Source organism: the organism of the source record quoted next, unplaced genomic scaffold, assembly GCF_019419815.1.
Source record: "Pyrus x bretschneideri cultivar Hongxiangsu unplaced genomic scaffold, Pyrus_bretschneideri_v1 Contig12, whole genome shotgun sequence".
Classification (NCBI taxonomy): domain Eukaryota; kingdom Viridiplantae; phylum Streptophyta; class Magnoliopsida; order Rosales; family Rosaceae; genus Pyrus; species Pyrus x bretschneideri.
Genome location: NW_025999413.1, coordinates 3,075,696 through 3,096,179, shown reverse-complemented (window position 1 = coordinate 3,096,179; position 20,484 = coordinate 3,075,696). Strand labels below are relative to the sequence as shown.

The following is a 20,484-nucleotide window of genomic DNA, read 5'->3' as shown; positions in this document are numbered from 1 at the left end:
AGGATTTTTGGTGGTTGTCAAAAGTGGGCTTTTGAGGTTGGACTCTTTCAAATATCCTAAAAGCCCTTTTTCAGATAAGATGATAAAACAGAGCAGCTACTTGTACTCTGCTCTGAGCTCTTCTTCCTCGGAATCCTCCTGCCCTTGCTTTCATGGCTTCCACTTACTGCTACTCCCTTTCACTCCCTCCCATTCCCAACCCACCGAGCCTCAACAAAATCCAACTCCTACCCACCAACCTTCACACCCCAAACCCCTTTTCTTGCCCCATTTCTACAATCCGGAGCCCCGTAATCCGAGCTTCCAACTCGTCGTCCTCCACCTCAGTTCAAGACGAAGCTCGAAAGCCCAGCGAGGAAGCCATGAGCATCGACAATCTTCGCCGCTTTGTTAAGCTCAACGTGGGCAATTGGCAAGGTTCCTTCTTTGTAAGTATCTAGTTTGCTCTCCAAAATTTGTAATGTGTTTGGTTGCTGAGAAAACGAAGCAAAAGATGGGAAATCAAAATGGTCTTTTGTTTTATATTTTGTTTATCAAGGCTGCAATATTTTTAAAACTTCTGAGCAAAATGCATGTAATTTTGTTGGGTTGGTTGGTCTTGGTCCTTAATTTGGTTTCTGGGATTAGTTAGTGAAAGATTGAATTTTTGTTCCTGCATTTTCTGGGCAGCCAAACATATAAATTATGTTCATTTAAGAGGAATCAGATGGGTCCTCATGATTGATTAGTTCTGATTATTTATTAGTTTGAGTGGTTTTGTAGCAATTTGATACTGTTGGGAATCTGTTGCATAAAGTGAATACAAAGCTTGCAGCTAGCTCTTATGGGGAAGATGAACTCATCAGTCTCATTCAAACGTAAGTTTCGGATGGGCGAAAAGTTTTAAGATTGGACAAAATTAATTCTGTGTAATGAATGGCAGTGAGCATTATTAATTTGTTCTGATGATTTGATGATATCATGCTTTGCAGATTGTATATTAAGCAAGCTCCATCAAGCACTTCGTTTTCTGAATTAGATGATGAGGTGGAGTGGGCAGAATACAAAATTAAAGAAACCAACATGTTTACCGTGGACAAGTATCAACAGGTGAAGTTTTCCGAGTAACTGGGGATAGGATTGCTACTCGGTTACTGCCAGTGAAGATATAGCTTAGAGATTAGTTTGTGATGAATTGTTTTCTGTTGAACATCCATTGTGATTAGTCTGCAGATTGGCTTCTTTCCCAATGAGAAAGCTTTTTCACTAAGGTACCAGACGGCTGGGATGTTAGAAACTGTGTTAAGACTAGGGGTTCTTGGGGAAGATGACACCGGTGAAGAATCACCAAAGTGAGTGGTTCCTCCCTCAAATGATGTTCTTTATGATTCCCTTATGAAACTATAAACAATGAGACTATAGTAATTTGTGTAAAAACATGTTTCTCGTCCATTGGTGTGTCGAGTGTTTCTTTTATTTCATAATATATATTGATCTCCGTCACATTTCTAACTGAAATTGTTTTACTAACCTTATATCTATTTGTCTTTTCAATATTGTTCATTGTGTAGAAATCTAAAGCTTCCTTCCCGTCATCCTGCAATTGTATGCGAAAGTTGTCTGCATTCACTAGAGAAAGATATGCGAGTAAGAGCTTTCCACATCATGGACCCAAAAGGCATTATCGAAATGATTGTCATCTTCCTGGAGGAAAGAGGAGATGGGGCAGTTCTTCCTCCTGCCCTCGACAATAACGTGGTAATTTTCACAAGAAAGCTAGTAGCACTGAAATTTGGGTTTTTATAGTTACATTTTTGTTTTTGGCTGTGATTTATAAAATTAAGTTTCCTTTTAATGGTATCAGGAAAACACAGACAGGATTGTGCCATTTCTTGGTACGTGGAAAGGTCACTCTGTAACAAAACGAAGCGGTGTTTATGGATCAACAACGGCTGAAGCTGATACGGTAGCAACACTTGAGATGGATGATAAGGGCCAAGTGATTCAGGTATCTTCCACTCCAATTAAATCCCTCTTGAAAGAGCGTGGAACGTAAAATCAAAATGCTTCATTGATAAAATTGCAGATAATCAAAGAACTCATTACTCAAAAAACATAAGGATACCTATTATTTTTGGTTTATAATTTGCTACGTGTCTGTCTTTTCTTACATTTCATTTCCCATCATTCATAAATTATGTCAGGGCATCACTTCCACCTCCGCTGCGGGTGATGTTACCACTAATGTGCCTTGGACAGGAATCAAGTCGGACAACTTGATTACTTTCAACGGAGGTTACCAGATGACTCTATTGCCCGGAGGCATGTACATGGGATGCCCATGTGATGTAGGAAACAATGTTGCAGAATCATTGTCGTTCCATTTGGAGTTCTGTTGGCTCGAGGGTCCTGCCAAGAGACAGAGACTGGTTCGTACATACGATGTTGAAGGTCAGGCCGTCTCCACAACTTACTTCTACGAGACAAGAATGTGATATCTCCATCTCCATTGTAGAGGCATGCTTTTTGAAAGGGCAAATGGATCTTCCATCCACGGTTTTGCACCGTTCTGTAGAACCCCATTTGATGAGCCAATTTGTATTTGCTTGAAGCCTTGGAACTAGTTGAAGACTTGAGACTAGGAAATGTAAGGTCCATACCGTCCATTGTTGTAAGAGAAGTGTATATTGTTTTTGTACGTATTTTGCCATTAAAAGGTAAATTTTTTTAGAAGAAAGGTGAAATTTTCTGCTCCTCTTATGAATCTTTCTCAAGATATCAATTCCTAATTGAAAATTACAGTAGCTTATATTGTCGTGACACTGCTCAGCTTCTTCCATGCAAAAAGTTGTTCCTCCTTCCAGTAAATCAGAGCTTAACATACATACATAAACATCCCGTCAAAATCACAAAAAGCAAAATCTCTATCTGCGTGTCAAACTATTGTTATATGGAAAGCAGGAACTCCCATTTCCAAGGGAAAGGGATCCTCTCACGATCCTTTCCTTCTAATCCATCAAATCAGAGAATTCGTGTTGTTAAAATTTAATCTAACAGCTGAAGTTATTATAACTTTTAAAGTGAGTCCTTGTTTATAGCCGTTGGATCAAAACTTCAACGACACAAATTTTCTAATTTGATGAATTAGGAAGAAGGGATCCGGATCTCTCTCCATTTCCGAGTAAGAACTCCTGCTTTTGAGAGGAGTTAAGTACTATACACGTCGTTATATATTTTTGTTAAAAAGGGAAAGAAAAGTGAAATTTGTGGCTAAACAAATTTGATTTTGTGCAACCAGAAATAAACATTTCTTCACAAAAATTAAATACAAGTTGACAATTTGCAGCTTGTGATGGGGCCATGTTGTAATCCATTCGCTCATATGATGTAACAACATGAGGAGCACGAATTAAGATTACTCTTTTTAGAGCCAGGACATACGGAGATTTGGACCGTTCAAGAGAAAAATCCGGATCTTTCATTTTATATGTGTGAACCAATAAAATTGGGTAATAAGAGCCATAAGATTTGAAATGAATGGTCTAAATCTCTGAATCATCTAATTCCGAACACAAAAATCCAGAGAAGATCTTAATTTGAGGAGCACAACTTGGTTGAAAATCTTGAGATATGATGTGTCCCTTTGCTGTTGCTGCCCCCAACTACCAAAATATGAAAATCCAAGATCCCCACCAAAGTTTAATGCAACTACTCCAAGTCCCACCTTTCTGCTTCTATTGGTATGGCGGTGTCTACAGTTGGCATACTTTAAACTTTCTGGGTTTCCTCTGACTCAAGTCACACACACGTCATACATGAACTTGCACATGAAATGGATTTTCACTCAAAACTCAATATGCATTGTCACGTTGTTTTTAATTTCGTAACTCTTATTTTCACCTCTAACACTTTCTTTTATTAGCTACTGAATTTAATAAATCAAAGAAAAATCAAGAAACCGAATTAAGCAGGGTAGAAGGTCAAAGAGGATTACGGCAATACTACTGGCATGGCATCCGAGGTATGTGAAAGTTCATCTCCAAGATTGAATGTTGTTTTATTTTTCACTACTTCAACGATATTCTACTCTTAACTCGTTCAAATAATCAAAAAAATATCATACTCAAACGTATAAGATGACACATTTCCGCTCTAACTAACCTAACCAGCCAAATATCCTATAAGTTAGTAAATTCCACACAAAATCCTTCCAATGAGAACTAATTTATTTTTTTTTGGTCAATTAAATGAGAACTAATTTCCATACACGATACTCGTGGTGTGGATTTGTAAAGCGTACGAAGCAAGCGAATCCAGCTGTTTATAAATTGACCTTTTTCTCAAATTTCAAAACATGTGCAAAGTGCAAACCTTGCGTACGTCAACAAATTTAACCATCCACACGTAGTTTTATAGCTAAACACAATATTATTATTTTTTATCAAAATTGTTAACAAATATTAATGTCGATTTTCGAATTTTCATCAATGCGACTGCTAGAATGTTCTTTTCTGCATGTTTTGATCAAAATTGTATAATTGTCAAAACTTTTTTTTTTTTGAGAAAATTAAAATTAATTTCGTTGTTACAACTAAATTAGTTGTTTTTACAATTATACATAAAAAAGTTTTGACAATTATACATGAAAATTTAGTTGTAACGACGAAATTAATTTTAATTTTCTCAAAAAAAAAAAATTGTCTATTATACATGAAAAATATATATATTGTTGAAACTGAATGCGTAACGTGTAGCACTTTTACTATTTTTCTTTTTAATATTTTAAATTTAGATGTCGAAAAGTCAGAGCTCATTGGCGGTTGCTTGCATCGGCTGATAATATAAAATGATTGTGGCCTCACACAAAATAAAAGAAAATTAAAGAAGGTGATAAATGATAAATATAAAATTTTAAATATAAGAATAATAAATTAATTTTTTGGTTGGGAAAAAGAATAATTAAATTGAGGACAATCTAAGAAAATTAAAGTTGGGGATATCTTCTCTTCATCAGATATTTAATCAGAAGCACTGGGTCCCATCACAATTGATGATGATAACCTAATCAGAGTGGGCTTTATCTGTCGTGGGTCCCTCTGTTGCTGCATTTTCGCAAAGCTTTGTGTTACATGCAATGTATTTCCATATTTGCGTTATACTTATATAATAACATATAGTCTATCACTTTTTATTTCAGACATATTGGAAATCTCTCATCAAATGTATATTATTGTATCGGTATTTTAAGTTTTCATTTCTTTTTCGGTACATGTAAATTTTACCTTAATTATAGTTAGAAGCGGTAAAATGGAGGTTTTTTTTTTTTTTTTCTTTAGTCATAACTCAAATACAAAAGTAAATACTTTTAATAAGTTGAATTACAAGTATTTTGCAATAGAGTGAAGTTTTAGAAGTGTTTAAGCAATGTGGTACCATTACATTCACCTAGATAGTAGCTAGTCTGGGGTGTTTTTTCTCACATCCCGGCCCGGAGGGGACCACTTCTCAAGCCCGCTCCACCACTGTAGCTTGATATTGTTCGCTTTGGGCCCCGACCACCCCCTCACGGTTTTGTTTCTGAGAACTCACACGAGAACTTCTCGATAGGTCACCTATCCTAGGAATGCTCTCGCGCGCTACTCGCTTAACTTCGGAATTCCCATGGAACCCGAAGCCAGTGAGCTCTTAAAATGCCTCGTGCTAGGTAGGGATGGAAATATACATTTAAGGATCACTCTCCTGGGTGATGTGGGATGTCACAATCCACCCCCCTCAGGGCCCCGATGTCCTCGTCGGCACACCACGGTCAGGGTTAGGCTCTAATACCAAATTGTCACATCCCGGCCCCGCTCCACCACCGTAGCACGATATTGTCCGCTTTGGGCCCCGACCATGCCCTCACGGTTTTGTTTCTGGGAACTCACACGAGAACTTCCCGATAGGTCACCCATCCTGGGAATGCTCTCGCGCGCTACTCGCTTAACTTCGGAATTCCCATGGAACCCAAAGCCAGTGAGCTCCTAAAAGGCCTCGTGCTAGGTAGGGATGAGAATATACATTTAAGGATCACTCCCCTGGGCAATGTGGGATGCCACGTTTTTAATATGACTGAAAGTGTTTATAAAAAAAAATGTTTTTAGCTTCCAAAAGCATTTCAAGTACTTTCCAGAATTTATTTACATTTTTACTAAAAATTAATCCAAAAAATATTATCACAAAAAAACAACTTTTAGTCATTTTTTTAATAAATAAAATATATTGATGAGAAAAGGAGAGTACAAACAACAAAGAGTAGCTGAAAATACAAACACGCAACAAAGAGCTGCAGCTATAAGAAAAACAGACAACAAAGCTAACAACGCTGCATCAAAGCAGCAAAAATAAGCAATAACTATTCATAGTTATATTCCATTCCCATAAAGTAGAGTCAGTAGATGTGAAATGGGCGATTTTCAAAGAATTCAATCAAAGTCTAATGATGGACTTAATTGTTGAGAATCATGTAGCGAGTTGACATGAGTTCTTGAATCTACAGTTGTTTCATTCCCTCCAAACATAATACACTCTAGTAGTAAGACTTAACTTCAAAACTATCGATGATAAAAATGTTCCCTTGCAACTTTAAACAAGCCCTTAGATGCCGGTAATTTTGAAAACAACATAAAACGACCCCTAATGTTTTCGTTGTGTTGTGGGTTGTCTTGACCCTACTTGCCGGTCTCGTAGGGCAATAAAAGATTGAAGTCCCAAACTTCCATCGGTCTCAAATTTTCACTTTGGAGCATACTTGCCATTTGGACATAACTAAACCATAAAATCTCCAGAAAATATATAAAAATTAATTAATTAAACTAATTAAACAGAGTTAAAAATTAAATATAAAAACCAATAATAATTGTCATTGTCCATTTTCTGCTCCGTGGACTTTCCACTTGAAGTTCGAGACAGCACGAAACCACCAAAAAAACCCAATCGATTTCTGAGAGCAGAGCACAAAACCAAGCAAACACCACCACCTGCAGCAAAAACAACACAGAAAAACAGAGAGTTTTAGAGAGAGAGAAACAGAGGATTTTAGAGGGAGAAAAACAGAGGAAAAAGCTGCTTGCTTGATTGCTTGATATACTTATCAATGGCCTCCAAAACCCAAGACTCTGACAGAGTCACAGTTTCAGCACCGCCGCTGCCGCCGACGCAAAGACCAGTGATAACACTCCCCCCGCGGCCGTCCGCGGAGGCCCTTTTCAGCGGCGGATCTGGGGCGAGCCCGGGCCCGATGACTCTGGTCTCGAACTTCTTCGACACCTACCCTGAGTCGGATTTCAGGTCCTTCTCTCAGCTCCTCGCCGGAGCTATGGGCTCGCCGATGGGTTCCACAAGGGGGATGAGCTTTTTTACCGAGAACCCAGCTGATGGTTTGGGAAAATCAGGCGGAGGTTCCGAAAGCGGGGAGGGCGGTTCCGGGTTTAAGCAGAGCAGGCCGATGAGCTTGGCGGTGGCTCGTCCGCCATTGTTTACTGTTCCTCCGGGGCTCAGCCCCTCCGGGTTGCTCAACTCACCTGGCTTTTATTCACCTCAGGTAAATTTTATCTAATCTCTACGAAATTTACTGTCACTCTTGGGTTTGCTCTGTCTTGTTGGTGGTTGGTGAGAGTTTGGTTAGTTACTGTTGGGCGGCTACGTCAAAGTTAAAGTAAAATGTGCTTTCTTTTGTGTTGAGTATTGGAATATGGTATTGCAGAATGATGGGTTTTGGTTAAAGTTGCTTTCTTTCCACCAATTTTGTCACGAAATGATGGATTTCTTCACAAAATTGTGTGCAACGAAAGTTGGATTTCTCTACAAAACATCAACTTTGTTATGCCATTTTCAAAAGCTGTATGTTGGTGCTTCTTGTGCCTGTGTGTTGAGCATAGTTTATATTATTCGATTCGCCAATCACGAGTTTATTTGTTTAGTGTGGTTAGAATCCCTGATTAGATTTGGTTATGTATACGAAAGGTACTTGAGGTTAACATCCTATACTTTTTGTTAAAAGCTCCTCAAACCTTGTTAAACATGTTAATTTGTTGATGCATTTTTGTGACAGACGATATGGAACTATGTTCGTGTGGGTCTTTCGTTCCCCATTGTCTTTCTACACAATACAATATGACTTCTGAAGGTGGCTGACTTGAATTAGTATCCGGTATTCATGTATTGTTCTTCATATTGATGCAGAGTCCATTTGGAATGTCACACCAGCAGGCCTTGGCACAGGTTACTGCTCAAGCTGCGCTAGCCCAATCTCGTGTGTACATGCAACCTGAGTATCAACCTTCTTCAGTAGCATCCCCGACAGAGCCAGAGGCACGTCAACAATCCTTAATGCCCAATGAAGCTTCTCAGCAGCAGACATTGCCCTCAACATCTAAAAGTTCTGCAAGGCAATCCCCAGAGGCATCTCATTCTGATAAGAAATACCAACCTTCATCCACTGATAGGCCTGCCGACGATAGCTACAACTGGCGGAAATATGGGCAGAAGCAGGTTAAAGGCAGTGAATTTCCTCGAAGCTACTACAAGTGCACACATATGAATTGCCCTGTCAAAAAGAAAGTCGAGCGTTCTCCTAATGGAGAAATAACTGAGATTATCTACAAGGGCAGCATAACCATGAAGTCCCCCAACCGAGTAAACGCTCAAAAGATGGTGATCTGAACGGGCCTAAGCCTGAAAACGGATTACAAAGAAGGATTGGAGATTCAAATAGGTCGAGTGAAAATGTAGCTTCGTACCCACGACCTGAGATGGATCAAGAATCTACTCAAGCCGCTTCTGGACGGTTACCGGGGGAAAATGACAATGAAGAGTTGGGCGATGGGGAAAGTAGAGAAGAGGGAGATGCTGATGAACCTAATGCAAAGAGAAGGTATTTTCAAGCCTATCATTTTGCATAAAATCATAGTATATTGTTTACATTTCTTTCTTTTTAATATTCAAGTATCCTTGTATGTGAGTGCAGAAACATAGACGTTGGCGCATCTGAGGTAGCTTTGCCACATAAGACGGTCACAGAACCAAAAATCATTGTGCAAACTAGGAGTGAAGTTGATCTCTTAGATGATGGTTATAGGTGGCGCAAGTACGGACAAAAGGTGGTCAAGGGGAATCCTCATCCAAGGTGGTAACTTCTTCCATATAAATGTTTCAGTTTTACTTATTGCATTATATGCAAAGCCAAGTAGTTTGTTCTCGCTAAATTGTTTCTGACATGTTAATATTCACTATTAATGAATTAATAGGCTTGCATGTTTCTTGGCCAGAATTTAAAAAGGGCAATTAAGTATTCCGAGAATTTTGCATATTGTTTAATGGATGGAGGTGAAATCAAGAACTATTAGATGATATATAGCGTTAAATTCAGAAAAAAAATCTTTAGAGATTGGGATGAATTCACGATTACTTATGCTCGGATTGATTAAGAAACGACTACTTTCTGATCTTAGAGCGTCACATCTTTAGCGTACATGTACAATATGTGAAGAATTTACTACTAATGTTTTTGGTTCCAAATGGTTTTCCTTTTGTGAGCATGTTTTCTAATACTAACTTGCTTACAGAAGCTATTACAAATGCACTTTTGTGGGATGCAATGTCCGTAAGCATGTTGAGAGAGCTTCCACTGATGCCAAAGCCGTCATCACTACATACGAAGGGAAACACAACCATGATGTTCCAGCAGCAAGAAACAGCAGCCACAACACGGCCAATAGTAGTGCATCACAGTTAAAACCACCAGCGCCTGGGGCTGCACAGCATACCCTATATGGAAACAATGACCAGAGACCGGTACTTCTTCAGCTAAAAGAAGAGCAAATCTTTGTTTAAAGTGCTTTGGTGAAATCCGTTAAGTAAAGGTCAGTATTCAAGTCCAACCAACTAACACGATGCAAAATGAACAGATACAGAGAAGGTGTGTGATCTTTTTGATATGTATTGCTGCACATGTAAATGGTTTATAGGCTTGGCTGCATAGGCCCAACATTATTTGTAAATTCGAATGCAGAAATAGGGTCGTATTCGTATAGACTTACTTCTCGCTGAAATGCGAATACACAAGTATACAACTCATGTATAAATGTGCTTTGAATCTACCTGGATTTTTTCAGTTATTTCCATCTATGTTGGTTGTTTCTTTTTGGTTACATTTCTCACGTATAAGCTCGTGTGCCGGTCAATGATATAGCAAATGCGAGACATCCGTTTCATGAAACGGGTGACGGCACGTTTTTGGGCTTTTTTTTTACTGGAACAAAGCAAAGCTACCTGGCTATTATATGTCCATCTTGCTTCTGCTTAATTGCTCATTTGAGATGTTCATACTTTTTGGTACCTGCTTATGTGGGCTGTTATATGAGCGGCTCAAAAGCGACCAAAAGAAGTTGAAGCAGGACAACTCTTTTGCCATTCGGGGTATTGTTTGTACTTTGACTGCGAAAATACATCGAAAATGTGTTTTAATTTCGAGTTAGTAAACACGTCATAAATTAGTTTTTGCGTCCAAATAACAGTTCCAACGTTGAACAACTTACATAAAGAACTGAAACACTCAATAATTTGAATCAATTATTTATTTATCTAATCCGGAATTGCTTATTTCCCAACTCATAAAATTTAGCACAACTTCAATTAATAAACATTAAACATTTCAATTATCTCAAGTCACAAGGAACGGACAGTGAGAAAATACATTAGGATTATAATAGGTGACAACATTTAATTCACATACTATTTAATGAAAAGGAATTTATGAATTTAAACTGGTAATCATTGAATAGCATGGTCTGCTAACAGAGACATATATTGTAAACAATTTGATGTGGATTAGGAAAGATTGGTGTTTTATTTTTATTTATTTATTGCTGTTTTTCTATCGAACAAGCGGAGGAGCCAAAGATCCAAAACCACACAAAAATACAGGGGCGACAAAAAAAGCTAATAATATATAGCCTGCTTCTGGATATATAATCATACACAGCACCAAGGCTGTTGGGTAGTTGGCCAGCAACCTCCATCACCACCACCCTCACCTCCCCATTTCATACAACATCACTCATCACACAACTCTCTCTCTCTCTCTCTCTCTCTCTCTCTCTCTCTCTAAAGTTTCTTAGACGACATGCTCTTGGAATGACTAAACGTGTTTTTTGATGATTCAAAACGTTTCTGATTATATTTGTCAAAAAAGATTCAAAAGCGTTTATATACTGTCGAAATATTCTCTACAAATGCGCCACGAAAGTACTTTCAAGTGTTTTTTTTAAATGCTTCTAAAAGAAGCACTTGTGTGCGGAAGTACTTCCTACTAGCTTCTATCTCTAAAATTTCCTACTTTTTCTCTCTCTTCCCTGTCACTGTGCGACTGACTGTCCATTGTCCAACCAGGTACACCGCACCAAACACCATGAAAGCATGAAAGCAACCAACAAACAACAACGGTTACATTTCCCACCTTTTCCTCTTTTCCCAAATCACAAACCCCAAAAATAAAAAACAAAAGCAAAAACAAAAACAGAGAAAGAGAAAAGATGATGAAAAACAGGGACCCACGTACGCAAATCAATGTCGACTGTGAAAACGATGTTGCTGTTGCTTCCTCTGTTTCCGGTCCGTTAGTCGCGACATCCTCATAATCCCCTCCGCACAATTCGCAATAACCGAGGAGGGAGGAAGACCGGCTCGTTGGGACAACCACCCAAATATGGCCGCCTCTGTTTTCTCGATTTTCTTTGGCTTGAAGAAAATGCGAACCCATTTTTGAGACTGCCCTAACGCTGTAGGGGTGCCCTCCCCCTTATCGACCCTTCTCCCGATCTCCGCCGTTCGATCCCTCGGCGATCTCCCCCCACATTATCCGATCGATAGATGCTGGCGGGATTTGGCGGTGGCGGTGAATGGGTTGCATCAGCTCCAAGAGGGCGGCTGCCACGGCTTCTCCTTGTTACGAGTACTCGGCCGCAGTTTCGCACAATGGCTCCGTCCTCCTCCAGCCCTCTTCATCTTCCTTGAAAAAGGACAACTCCGCCTCCGCCTCCGCCACCACCACCACCAACAACGTCAGCCGATCCAAATCCAAACCAAAGTCCAAATCGAACTCTTCGGAATTTAAGAAGAGTGGTAGCAAGAAGGACCCGCAGAATCATCGACCGGGCGACGTCTCGGAGGATCGGAGCGTCGTCGGAGGGAGAGAGTCGAAGAAGAGCAGGAAAGAGAAGGAGGGGTCTTATCACAGCCATAATAGTCACAATGGCGGGAAAGGTAGCACCTTTAGCTTCAGGTTGGGTTTTTCCAGTCGTTCTTCTTTGGAGGCTGAGCAAGTCTCCGCCGGCTGGCCCTCTTGGCTCAGCGCCGCCGCCGGCGAGGCCATTTATGGATGGATCCCCCTCAAAGCTGATGCTTACGAGAAGTTGGAAAAGGTACATTTTCATGGATCATCTTCCCATTTTCCATTAGTTTTAATGACATTATTAATTAATCACTAATAAATCTAATTGCAAGGGCACATCTTTAGTTTGTTTAAATGTGCAAGCCTTTAAAAACTTGTAATGGGATTTTGTTCTTGATGTAATTCAATGGTAGTTTCTAATGCTTTGCCCTACATTTTTAAAATTTTGAATTTGCTTACAGTTTATTGCTTTATGACATTAGTTCATTTCGATGCGTGCAGATTGGACAAGGTACATACAGCAGTGTGTTCCGAGCTAAGGAAGTCGAAACTGGGAGGATTGTTGCACTCAAGAAAGTGCGATTTGACAATTTTCAACCAGAGAGTATTAGGTTTATGGCTCGAGAGATTATGATTCTTCGCAGGCTTGATCATCCGAACATCATGAAATTGGAGGGCATAATAACATCTCGATCATCAAATAGCATATATCTCGTATTCGAGTACATGGAGCACGATCTTGCAGGACTTGTAGCTAGTCCCGAGATCAAATTCAGCGACATGCAGGTTAGTTTCTTGCCTAACAAGTTTTGTTGAACCGTTTGAACGTTGCCAGACAAGTCAATAAGTTTGGTTGGTCTTTCTTCTGTGTAGATTAAATGTTACATGAGGCAGCTATTATCCGCAGTCGAGCACTGTCACTTAAGAGGTATTATGCATCGAGATATCAAGGCCTCGAATATTTTGGTAAACGACGATGGGATTCTAAAGTTGGGAGATTTTGGATTGGCTAATGTCGTTAACTCAAAGAGCAAGCAACCACTGACAAGTCGTGTGGTGACCTTGTGGTACCGTCCTCCTGAACTTTTGATGGGGGCAACTGAGTATGGAGTTTCGGTGGATCTCTGGAGCGTGGGCTGTGTATTTGCAGAACTGTTTCTAGGAAAGCCTATCCTTAAAGGAAGAACTGAGGTGATTACTTACAACATTAATGTCCAACGCTAAAAGTTTCTCTAATGATGGATTTTAAATAGAGTCCTCCTTAGCAATATGGGATTTAGAATTCGAGATGAAGTTAATAGCTCCCCTCTGGTTTTACAGGTCGAACAACTGCACAAAATTTTCAAGCTTTGTGGTTCGCCGCCTGAAGAATACTGGAAAACGTCAAAGCTTCCTCACGCAACAATGTTTAAACCGCAGCACACTTACGAAAATTCTCTTAGGGAGAGGTGTAAAGAATTTCCAACTACTGCAGTAGACATGTTAGAGAATCTTCTTTCGGTAGAACCTTACAAGCGCGGGACTGTCTCCTCTGCCCTAATGTCTGAGGTACATTTCTTAAAAAATATACTCTCAAAGCTCTATGACGGCAAATTACTTTCAACATTGTTTGAAGAGACGTTCTTAAGAGCATACAAAATTCTGCCTTTGCTGATTTACTTCTTTGTCTTGGCCTCTCTTCTTGCAGTACTTCAAAACAAAGCCTTATGCATGCGATCCGTCACATTTGCCAAAGTATCCTCCTACCAAAGAAATGGATGCTAAAATTCGGGAGGAATCACAAAGGTAAAATTTTTCGTTTAAACTAAGGTTGTAATTCAGATGTCAGTAGGACTCTGCGGGTGTTTTCATTTCTAATTGCGATGTTTACTTAGAAGTGATTTCAATTGTTTACTTAGACGGCTATATTTGTTACATTATTCAGAAAAAAACCTGGTGTTCGAGCACGAGAGACAAGGAAACCAAGGAGAGTCCGTAAGGCCTTGCTCGAGTCAAATAGTTCCACTAAATTGGCACCAAAAGAGGTCTTTCTCTATCTCTATTCATGCTCGCCTGCGCGTGTGGGAGTGTGTGTATTTTTTTATGGAAGCATGAAAGCATGAAGCAAGCGAGTTCTAACTGAGTGATTAATCCTTTGGGTGTGCAGGATGGGCAAGACGAGCATACTCAATCTGCTCGTAGAATGAATGGTGGTAACCCACTTATCCTGAGGGCGAAAGGAGGGCTTCTGCGCCGCGAGTCTAATCTAAAACCGCAATTTGATACAGTTTCGGAGAATTGCGAGTTGAATGCATCACTGGGAGATAGTACATTGTCTTCCGTACAAACCTCAGCAGCAAGCGGCTTTGCATGGGCTAAAAGGGGAACCGAGGATGGTACTAAATCCGCAGTTTCAGACGGCTCGAAAAGTCAGTTCAGTGCACTTGATGCAAATTTCGCAAGGAGTACATATGACCTAAAACAAGGACATAGAACTGGCAGGATGGCTATACGAAAGCTTAGAACTTTCGACGCGTCTGAACTTATTAGTACAGAAGAGCCAGATGATACAGGAAACAACACGGTAAGAACATAGAACAAAACCATCACCTTTGATACAGTTGATCCAAATGCTTTACCTTAATTACTATGACTTATCCTTCAACAATGTAATAGGATTACATTGCGGAAGAGAAGCGTGACATTGAGTTTTCCGGACCCCTACTATCCCAACCGTGTAGAATCGATGAACACTTGCGAAGGAACGAAAGCCATATACGCCATGTGGCTCGACGATCAAGGTTTGAAAAAGGTACATACGCCAATCTTAATCCCGAGATATTTTTAGTTGTGACAGAAATACAGATGATACACCATATGTTTTTATGTAAATGGTGGAGAATTTTATTTTTTAAGTAATTAACTTTTTAACACACATATCCCACCTCATTGTGTACCGTCCCATATGATGGTCATACTGAAAAATCTCTTCTTAATCTCAGTGGAGCATAAATTACTATGTTATTATACATGTATCATATTACTAAACCACATCACTTATCATTTGTGTTACAGAGATAGAACCCGAACCTTTACAACTTGCTCTTTGAGATGGTCATCTGCAAACGTAATACAAATAGTTGTATATACACGACAAAGGCGACGGTGATTTACGTGTCATGAGTTGAACTTAATTTCTTCAAGAGAAATGGTGCAATAGCAGGCAGTGCTTGTTGAATCAAGCAATCAAAATCCTCAGGTATTGGAGCTCGGAAGGCATTTTTATCTTGCCACAAAATTTCATGAGTCAAATACGCTCTCTGAATCATGAACCAAAGAAAGAAAAAAATCACAAATGTACAACACCATAGGCATTTTAGTAAACATCTTGTCTCTCTGGGCCTCTGATCTCGATGCTTACCATTTTGCCCTTTTCATTTTTCAAGTGCTCAAATCTCTTTTTCTTGAATGATTTGATGGGCATCTTGAAATTGTTATTTATTTAAAAGTAAATATATATCATGATTAAAGTCTAAAGACAACCTCTGTAACGTTTTGTTTGATTTGTTTGTTTGACAATGATATCTCTAAATTACTCTTAACTCACGCCGTGGAGATTAAAACTCGGGTTTCACAATCTTTTAATCGACTTAACTTGAGTGTAAAGAAAAAATCATAATATCATGACCAACTAACCTAACTAATGCGCTGGAGATTAAAACCGAGTTGCACAATACCCTAAGCAACTATCGAGTGCAAACAGAGTCAGAGTATTATAACCAATTGACAAACAGAGTCCTAGTATTATAACCAATTGACCTAACTCAAGACTTGTTTGTCTAATTGAATTGTTGTTTGCCAAAATTTGTAATTTCCGTGTGGGATACTAAAATACGGGGAAAATTAAAAAAAAATAAACGACAAAAATCAGAGACCATGAACAAAATGAACTGCGATTAGATTACCCAAAAAACCGTCAAATCGAAAGAAATAAATGGTTTTTAAAAGCAAGAAATTGGGTTTCAGAGAAAAAAGAATTGATTTTCATAGATTTTAGAAGCAAGAAAATTAGGGTTTTAGAGAAAAAAAAAAGGAAAGAGATTTGAGATGTAGGGCAAACAGACAGCGCATGCTGCAAAAACTGGAGCAACAGAGCGGCCATGGAACCCCCAACCGCAACCTCCCCGTTAAGAAAGAGGTTGGGTCGTTAATGTGCGCCCAACGCACTAACGTGCGCCACGAATAAACCTCTCCCGTGGAATACCACGCCGCCTCTTCCTTAAGAGGGAAGCGCCCGGCCTCGGGCACCATTTTCTCTTCTGCCTTCCTCCTCCACCCGTTTTATACTGAAACCCTAAACCATGTCACAGAATCAAATTTCTAATATGCCCTTGCATATTCAAACTTTTCTTTTTATTTTTTATCCAACAAATATAAATTTTTAATCCACTAACGCCTTCATTTTACTGGTAAAAAAATAAATTGTTGATTCGCTCCTAAAATTATTACTTGAAGGAAAAATAATAACACTAAACACTAGACTGTAATACCAATCAGTTCCATAGTTTGGTTGTATTTTGGATATCCCTTTTTTTTGTTGTAATTTAGATACGTTGGGGTTCGATTCAAATCAAATCTGCCCACCCCAATTGGTTGGGTATGAACTTATGATGTATCAGTTCCATATTAGTTGTGATATACAAGGGACTTGAAGGAGAAGATGGCATACAAGTAATCAAGTAATCAAACATTAAACCTCAGTCCTAATAAATCCTAAATCCTAAAGTAGCTTATTTAGGACTCGTTTGGAAATGCTTTTAAAATGATTGAAAATATTTTTGGTAAAACTGATTTGGTTTTTGGAAGAAGCATCATATATGTGTTTCTTGCAAGAAGCACTTGAAATGCTTTTCCAGGATCCACTTAAATTATTACTAAGATTGGTTTCATAAACTTTGTCAGCAAAAACGTTTTCAATCATTTTAAAAGCACTTTCAAACAAGCACTTAATCACCATTATTGAAACGGTATATAGGAACACTTCCATGGCTACAATGACAAACATCTCTTTTTCTTTTGATTTACAGAAGGACATCTTGATCATCAATGTCGCCGGCAACGTGTGTATGCCGGGTCACTCGAAATGACATCCCCTGCGTCTCATCATCTATATCATTCATCCTCAACGGTCACTAGACTCGGTATTTGGCCGTGATCAACAAAATCGATCTTGTTCAGCCTCATACAACACAGCACTTGCTCTGGTAGCTCTTCCTGTTTTTGTGCCTATAAAAAGCGCGAAAACATCAAGTTAGTAACACGAAAACAATTTGCAGTCAGACCGATGAATATGACAGCATTAGTGAATGTGACAAGATTTCTGGTTACCTGGATGGTCAAACCCATGTCCAGAATTCCGTTTTTTAGACGCTCTCTAAAGGATTCGAGACCCTTCCTCGATATGTAGCTGAAGCGATGAATGTCCAGATCAATCTCAAAGTAATTAGGGCCCTGCATGTGAAAGTGCTTGATGAAAGTCACACACACGGTACTTTTTGCTATGTAAAACTTAGCAATGTCAATGGTTCAATGCTTACCTTATAAAAATTGTGCTGAGGACGCGAAAGAACTGGTTTTTCGTTATATGCATTTACAAGCTTCTTTTCAGCAGAACTTAGACCGAGGTCCTCAGGATTAACCACCCCAGCCATGATCTTTAGCCTTTCTCTAAAAGGTACAACGGAGTCCTTTGCAAATCCTTAACCTTTTCCGTTTCATCATCAACCAATTTCTGAAACATTATTCACATAGATAAATAAACCTGAGTAAATACCAATAGATAATCCAAATGTTAAGTTTATCACGAAAGAGTTAATCGAAATGAAGTTACCTTGATGCTGTCCTGGAATTGAGGAGAGATGTCTTTCTCAAAACTCTCAGAAATTTTGAAATACATTACGAGACTCATTCCCTCTCCATCACTATCACCGAGGAACATTGCAGTGGGATAAGTAGGCAACTGCAACAACGCGGAGGGCAATATCATAAGAAACTGATGAGGACGGTGTAAATAACAAAGCATACCAAAGTAATTTAGTTCTCTGAAAGTACCTGTATATTTACAATGAGGAGTGAAGGCACTTTTCCGTCGGCTTTTACTTTGGGAAGCTCAAGATGCTGGGCAATGTGATGTATCTTCTTGGGGCACACAAATAAATCAACACCTATTGGAGTATATGGACTGTAGTTTGGAGCAGGTGACTTTCGTTTATCCCTGATAAACAGAAATAGTATTTCTCATTAGAGCAAAGAAAAACCGAAAAGAGTAACTAGTTTCAAATTCAGTCAAGGTTGGTTTTAAGAAAGAAAAACCAAAATCATACTTGAAATAGTTCTCGCCACGGAGTTTGAAAGTTGAGGGTGGAATCTCAGACCAAGATCCTGAAGTCAGCTTCTCTACTCTACAACATGGAATGATACATCCTGGTCTAGGACAATACAGAAACCTTTTTGATTGACCTGCGGATTTATCATTGCTATGTTCAGTAACATAGATGTACAACAATCTCAAAACTCCAAAATTTTAATTGTACTCAAAGACATAAAGTATTCGATCACTTACATTGTTCAATGGTTTCGTCCGCATCACACGATCTCCTCTTAAAAGAAAGCCTGAAAACTGCTGATGGCTTTCTTTGGGCCTGTGGAGCCAAACTCTGCGCACTTAATATCTTATCGTTGAAACTTACAGAAGGTATCATTCGAGGCAAGCCAGATTTAAGCATATTGCCTGGAATCTTTTCATTAGAATCACGTCGATCCTCTCTAAGTCCTTTAAAGCTTCCATAAGAATGATCCAGAATATTCTTCCTCTTGCTACAAACTTCGTCATCCTTCCCCACGAACTTATCCGATTTACCTCCATCTATTTTTGTATAGCTTTGGTATTCTTCATACTTACACCCGTTATCTACAAAGCGTGCAGATCTTTCGAACTGAACAACGTGGCCACCTGAGATATTCCCAATGGGATTTCCTGCTAATGGAAAACCATCTGTAGAACAGGGAAGAAAATTAAAAACAAAACAAAACATTTCCAATAAGTAGCTCATAAAATTACTTCAGTAGTATTGACATTTCGCAATAAAACAAGACAAGAGTAATGTCTATATGCTGTGTTTGTGAATGCGTGTATGTAGTTGTAGGTCGATGGCCAATACCTCCGTGTATACTAGTAAATTCATCGTCCGAGTCAGATTCCAGAATACTCACTGAGTCGAACCAAGTTTCTTCTTGGCAAATTACTGCAAGTGAATAATTTTCAAAATATGAGATTCAAGAGCTAAGAATTTTTCTAGTCAGCATTTTCGGTTGAAAGACAGTTGAAATCTGATGAAAAAAAAAGAACAACCATTCGAATCATATTGGCAGTGCCACTGCATCTGGGTGAGTTGGAACGTAGAATTAGAAACCTTAGATCTTCTGTGAGTAGTTGTTGCACCATTCTCAAAGTCCGCAAGAACAAACTCACTCACAGAATAATCAGTTACGCGAGCTCCTGCATCGCTGTTTCTCTTCTTGGTACCATCAGAAGCAGAGCAGGTTATCTTTCCATGGCGTTTGTTGACCCTCTGACGGTGTTTCTTCCGTGATTTAATTGTTCTGGACGGGGATTGACACACAACCACCCATTGCAGCTTTTAAATCATGCAAATCCAAACTACAGCGAAGTCTTCATAAAGTCCTCCAATTGGTGTGCCTACAATGAACTGAAACAAAGTACATCAGAGAAGAACAAAAGAATTCTCGGAAAGCAGTTTCTTAGATCGCAAACAATCCAGACAACACAATCAATTTGTTCATCATGATAATCCATTAACATAAATTTTTAATCCCGAATTTTAGTCCCGGCTCACAAGAACACAAGCATGACCAAAAAGTTGGTACAAATCACCTCAATAAAAACTCAACATAACCTTATTCCCTATACTTTTTTATCAGCTAAAACAAATACCATCCCGTTTAAGTAAGATAAGATGATAGATGATCGGCTGTAAAATCTATCGACAACAACGGTGTTTTAAAACTTGTGACTTCTTTGCAAAACTTCTTCACTGACTGAAAATGTTCATCACTGTAATATTCTATTAAAATATGATTATATTATCTTAAATAACAAGCTATCAAATTAAGTATGCCTACAGATGAGCAATTAGGAAACGGATTAGAGTAATGTATCTTGGATGTTTTAACTCTCATTTGACTTGAAACAACTGATCTAATCTCAGAATTCCAACATAAATAATGGCTTAAAAAAC

At 38.9% G+C, this 20,484-nt stretch overlaps 2 protein-coding genes and 2 pseudogenes across 2 annotated transcripts; 3 read left to right on the top strand and 1 right to left on the bottom strand.

Annotated features, from left to right (window-relative positions):
- Window positions 1-68: 68 nt before the first annotated feature.
- Window positions 69-2,733, top strand: LOC125474389. The gene is made up of 7 exons (XM_048577973.1): window positions 69-428; window positions 763-857; window positions 972-1,089; window positions 1,213-1,331; window positions 1,551-1,737; window positions 1,844-1,987; window positions 2,184-2,733. The coding sequence occupies exons 1-7, from the start codon at window positions 153-155 to the stop codon at window positions 2,472-2,474; spliced, it is 1,230 nt and encodes a 409-aa protein (XP_048433930.1). The 5' UTR covers window positions 69-152; the 3' UTR covers window positions 2,475-2,733.
- A 4,343-nt stretch (window positions 2,734-7,076) lies between these two features.
- Window positions 7,077-10,133, top strand: LOC125474388 (annotated as a pseudogene).
- Window positions 10,134-11,333: 1,200 nt separating this feature from the next.
- LOC125474387 (cyclin-dependent kinase C-2 C-like) lies at window positions 11,334-15,708 on the top strand. Its single transcript, XM_048577972.1, has 9 exons — window positions 11,334-12,437; window positions 12,689-12,973; window positions 13,061-13,378; window positions 13,508-13,735; window positions 13,875-13,972; window positions 14,112-14,211; window positions 14,334-14,750; window positions 14,843-14,978; window positions 15,242-15,708. The coding sequence occupies exons 1-9, from the start codon at window positions 11,916-11,918 to the stop codon at window positions 15,274-15,276; spliced, it is 2,139 nt and encodes a 712-aa protein (XP_048433929.1). The 5' UTR covers window positions 11,334-11,915; the 3' UTR covers window positions 15,277-15,708.
- Window positions 15,709-16,790: 1,082 nt separating this feature from the next.
- On the bottom strand, window positions 16,791-19,928 carry LOC125474386 (annotated as a pseudogene).
- Window positions 19,929-20,484: the final 556 nt, after the last annotated feature.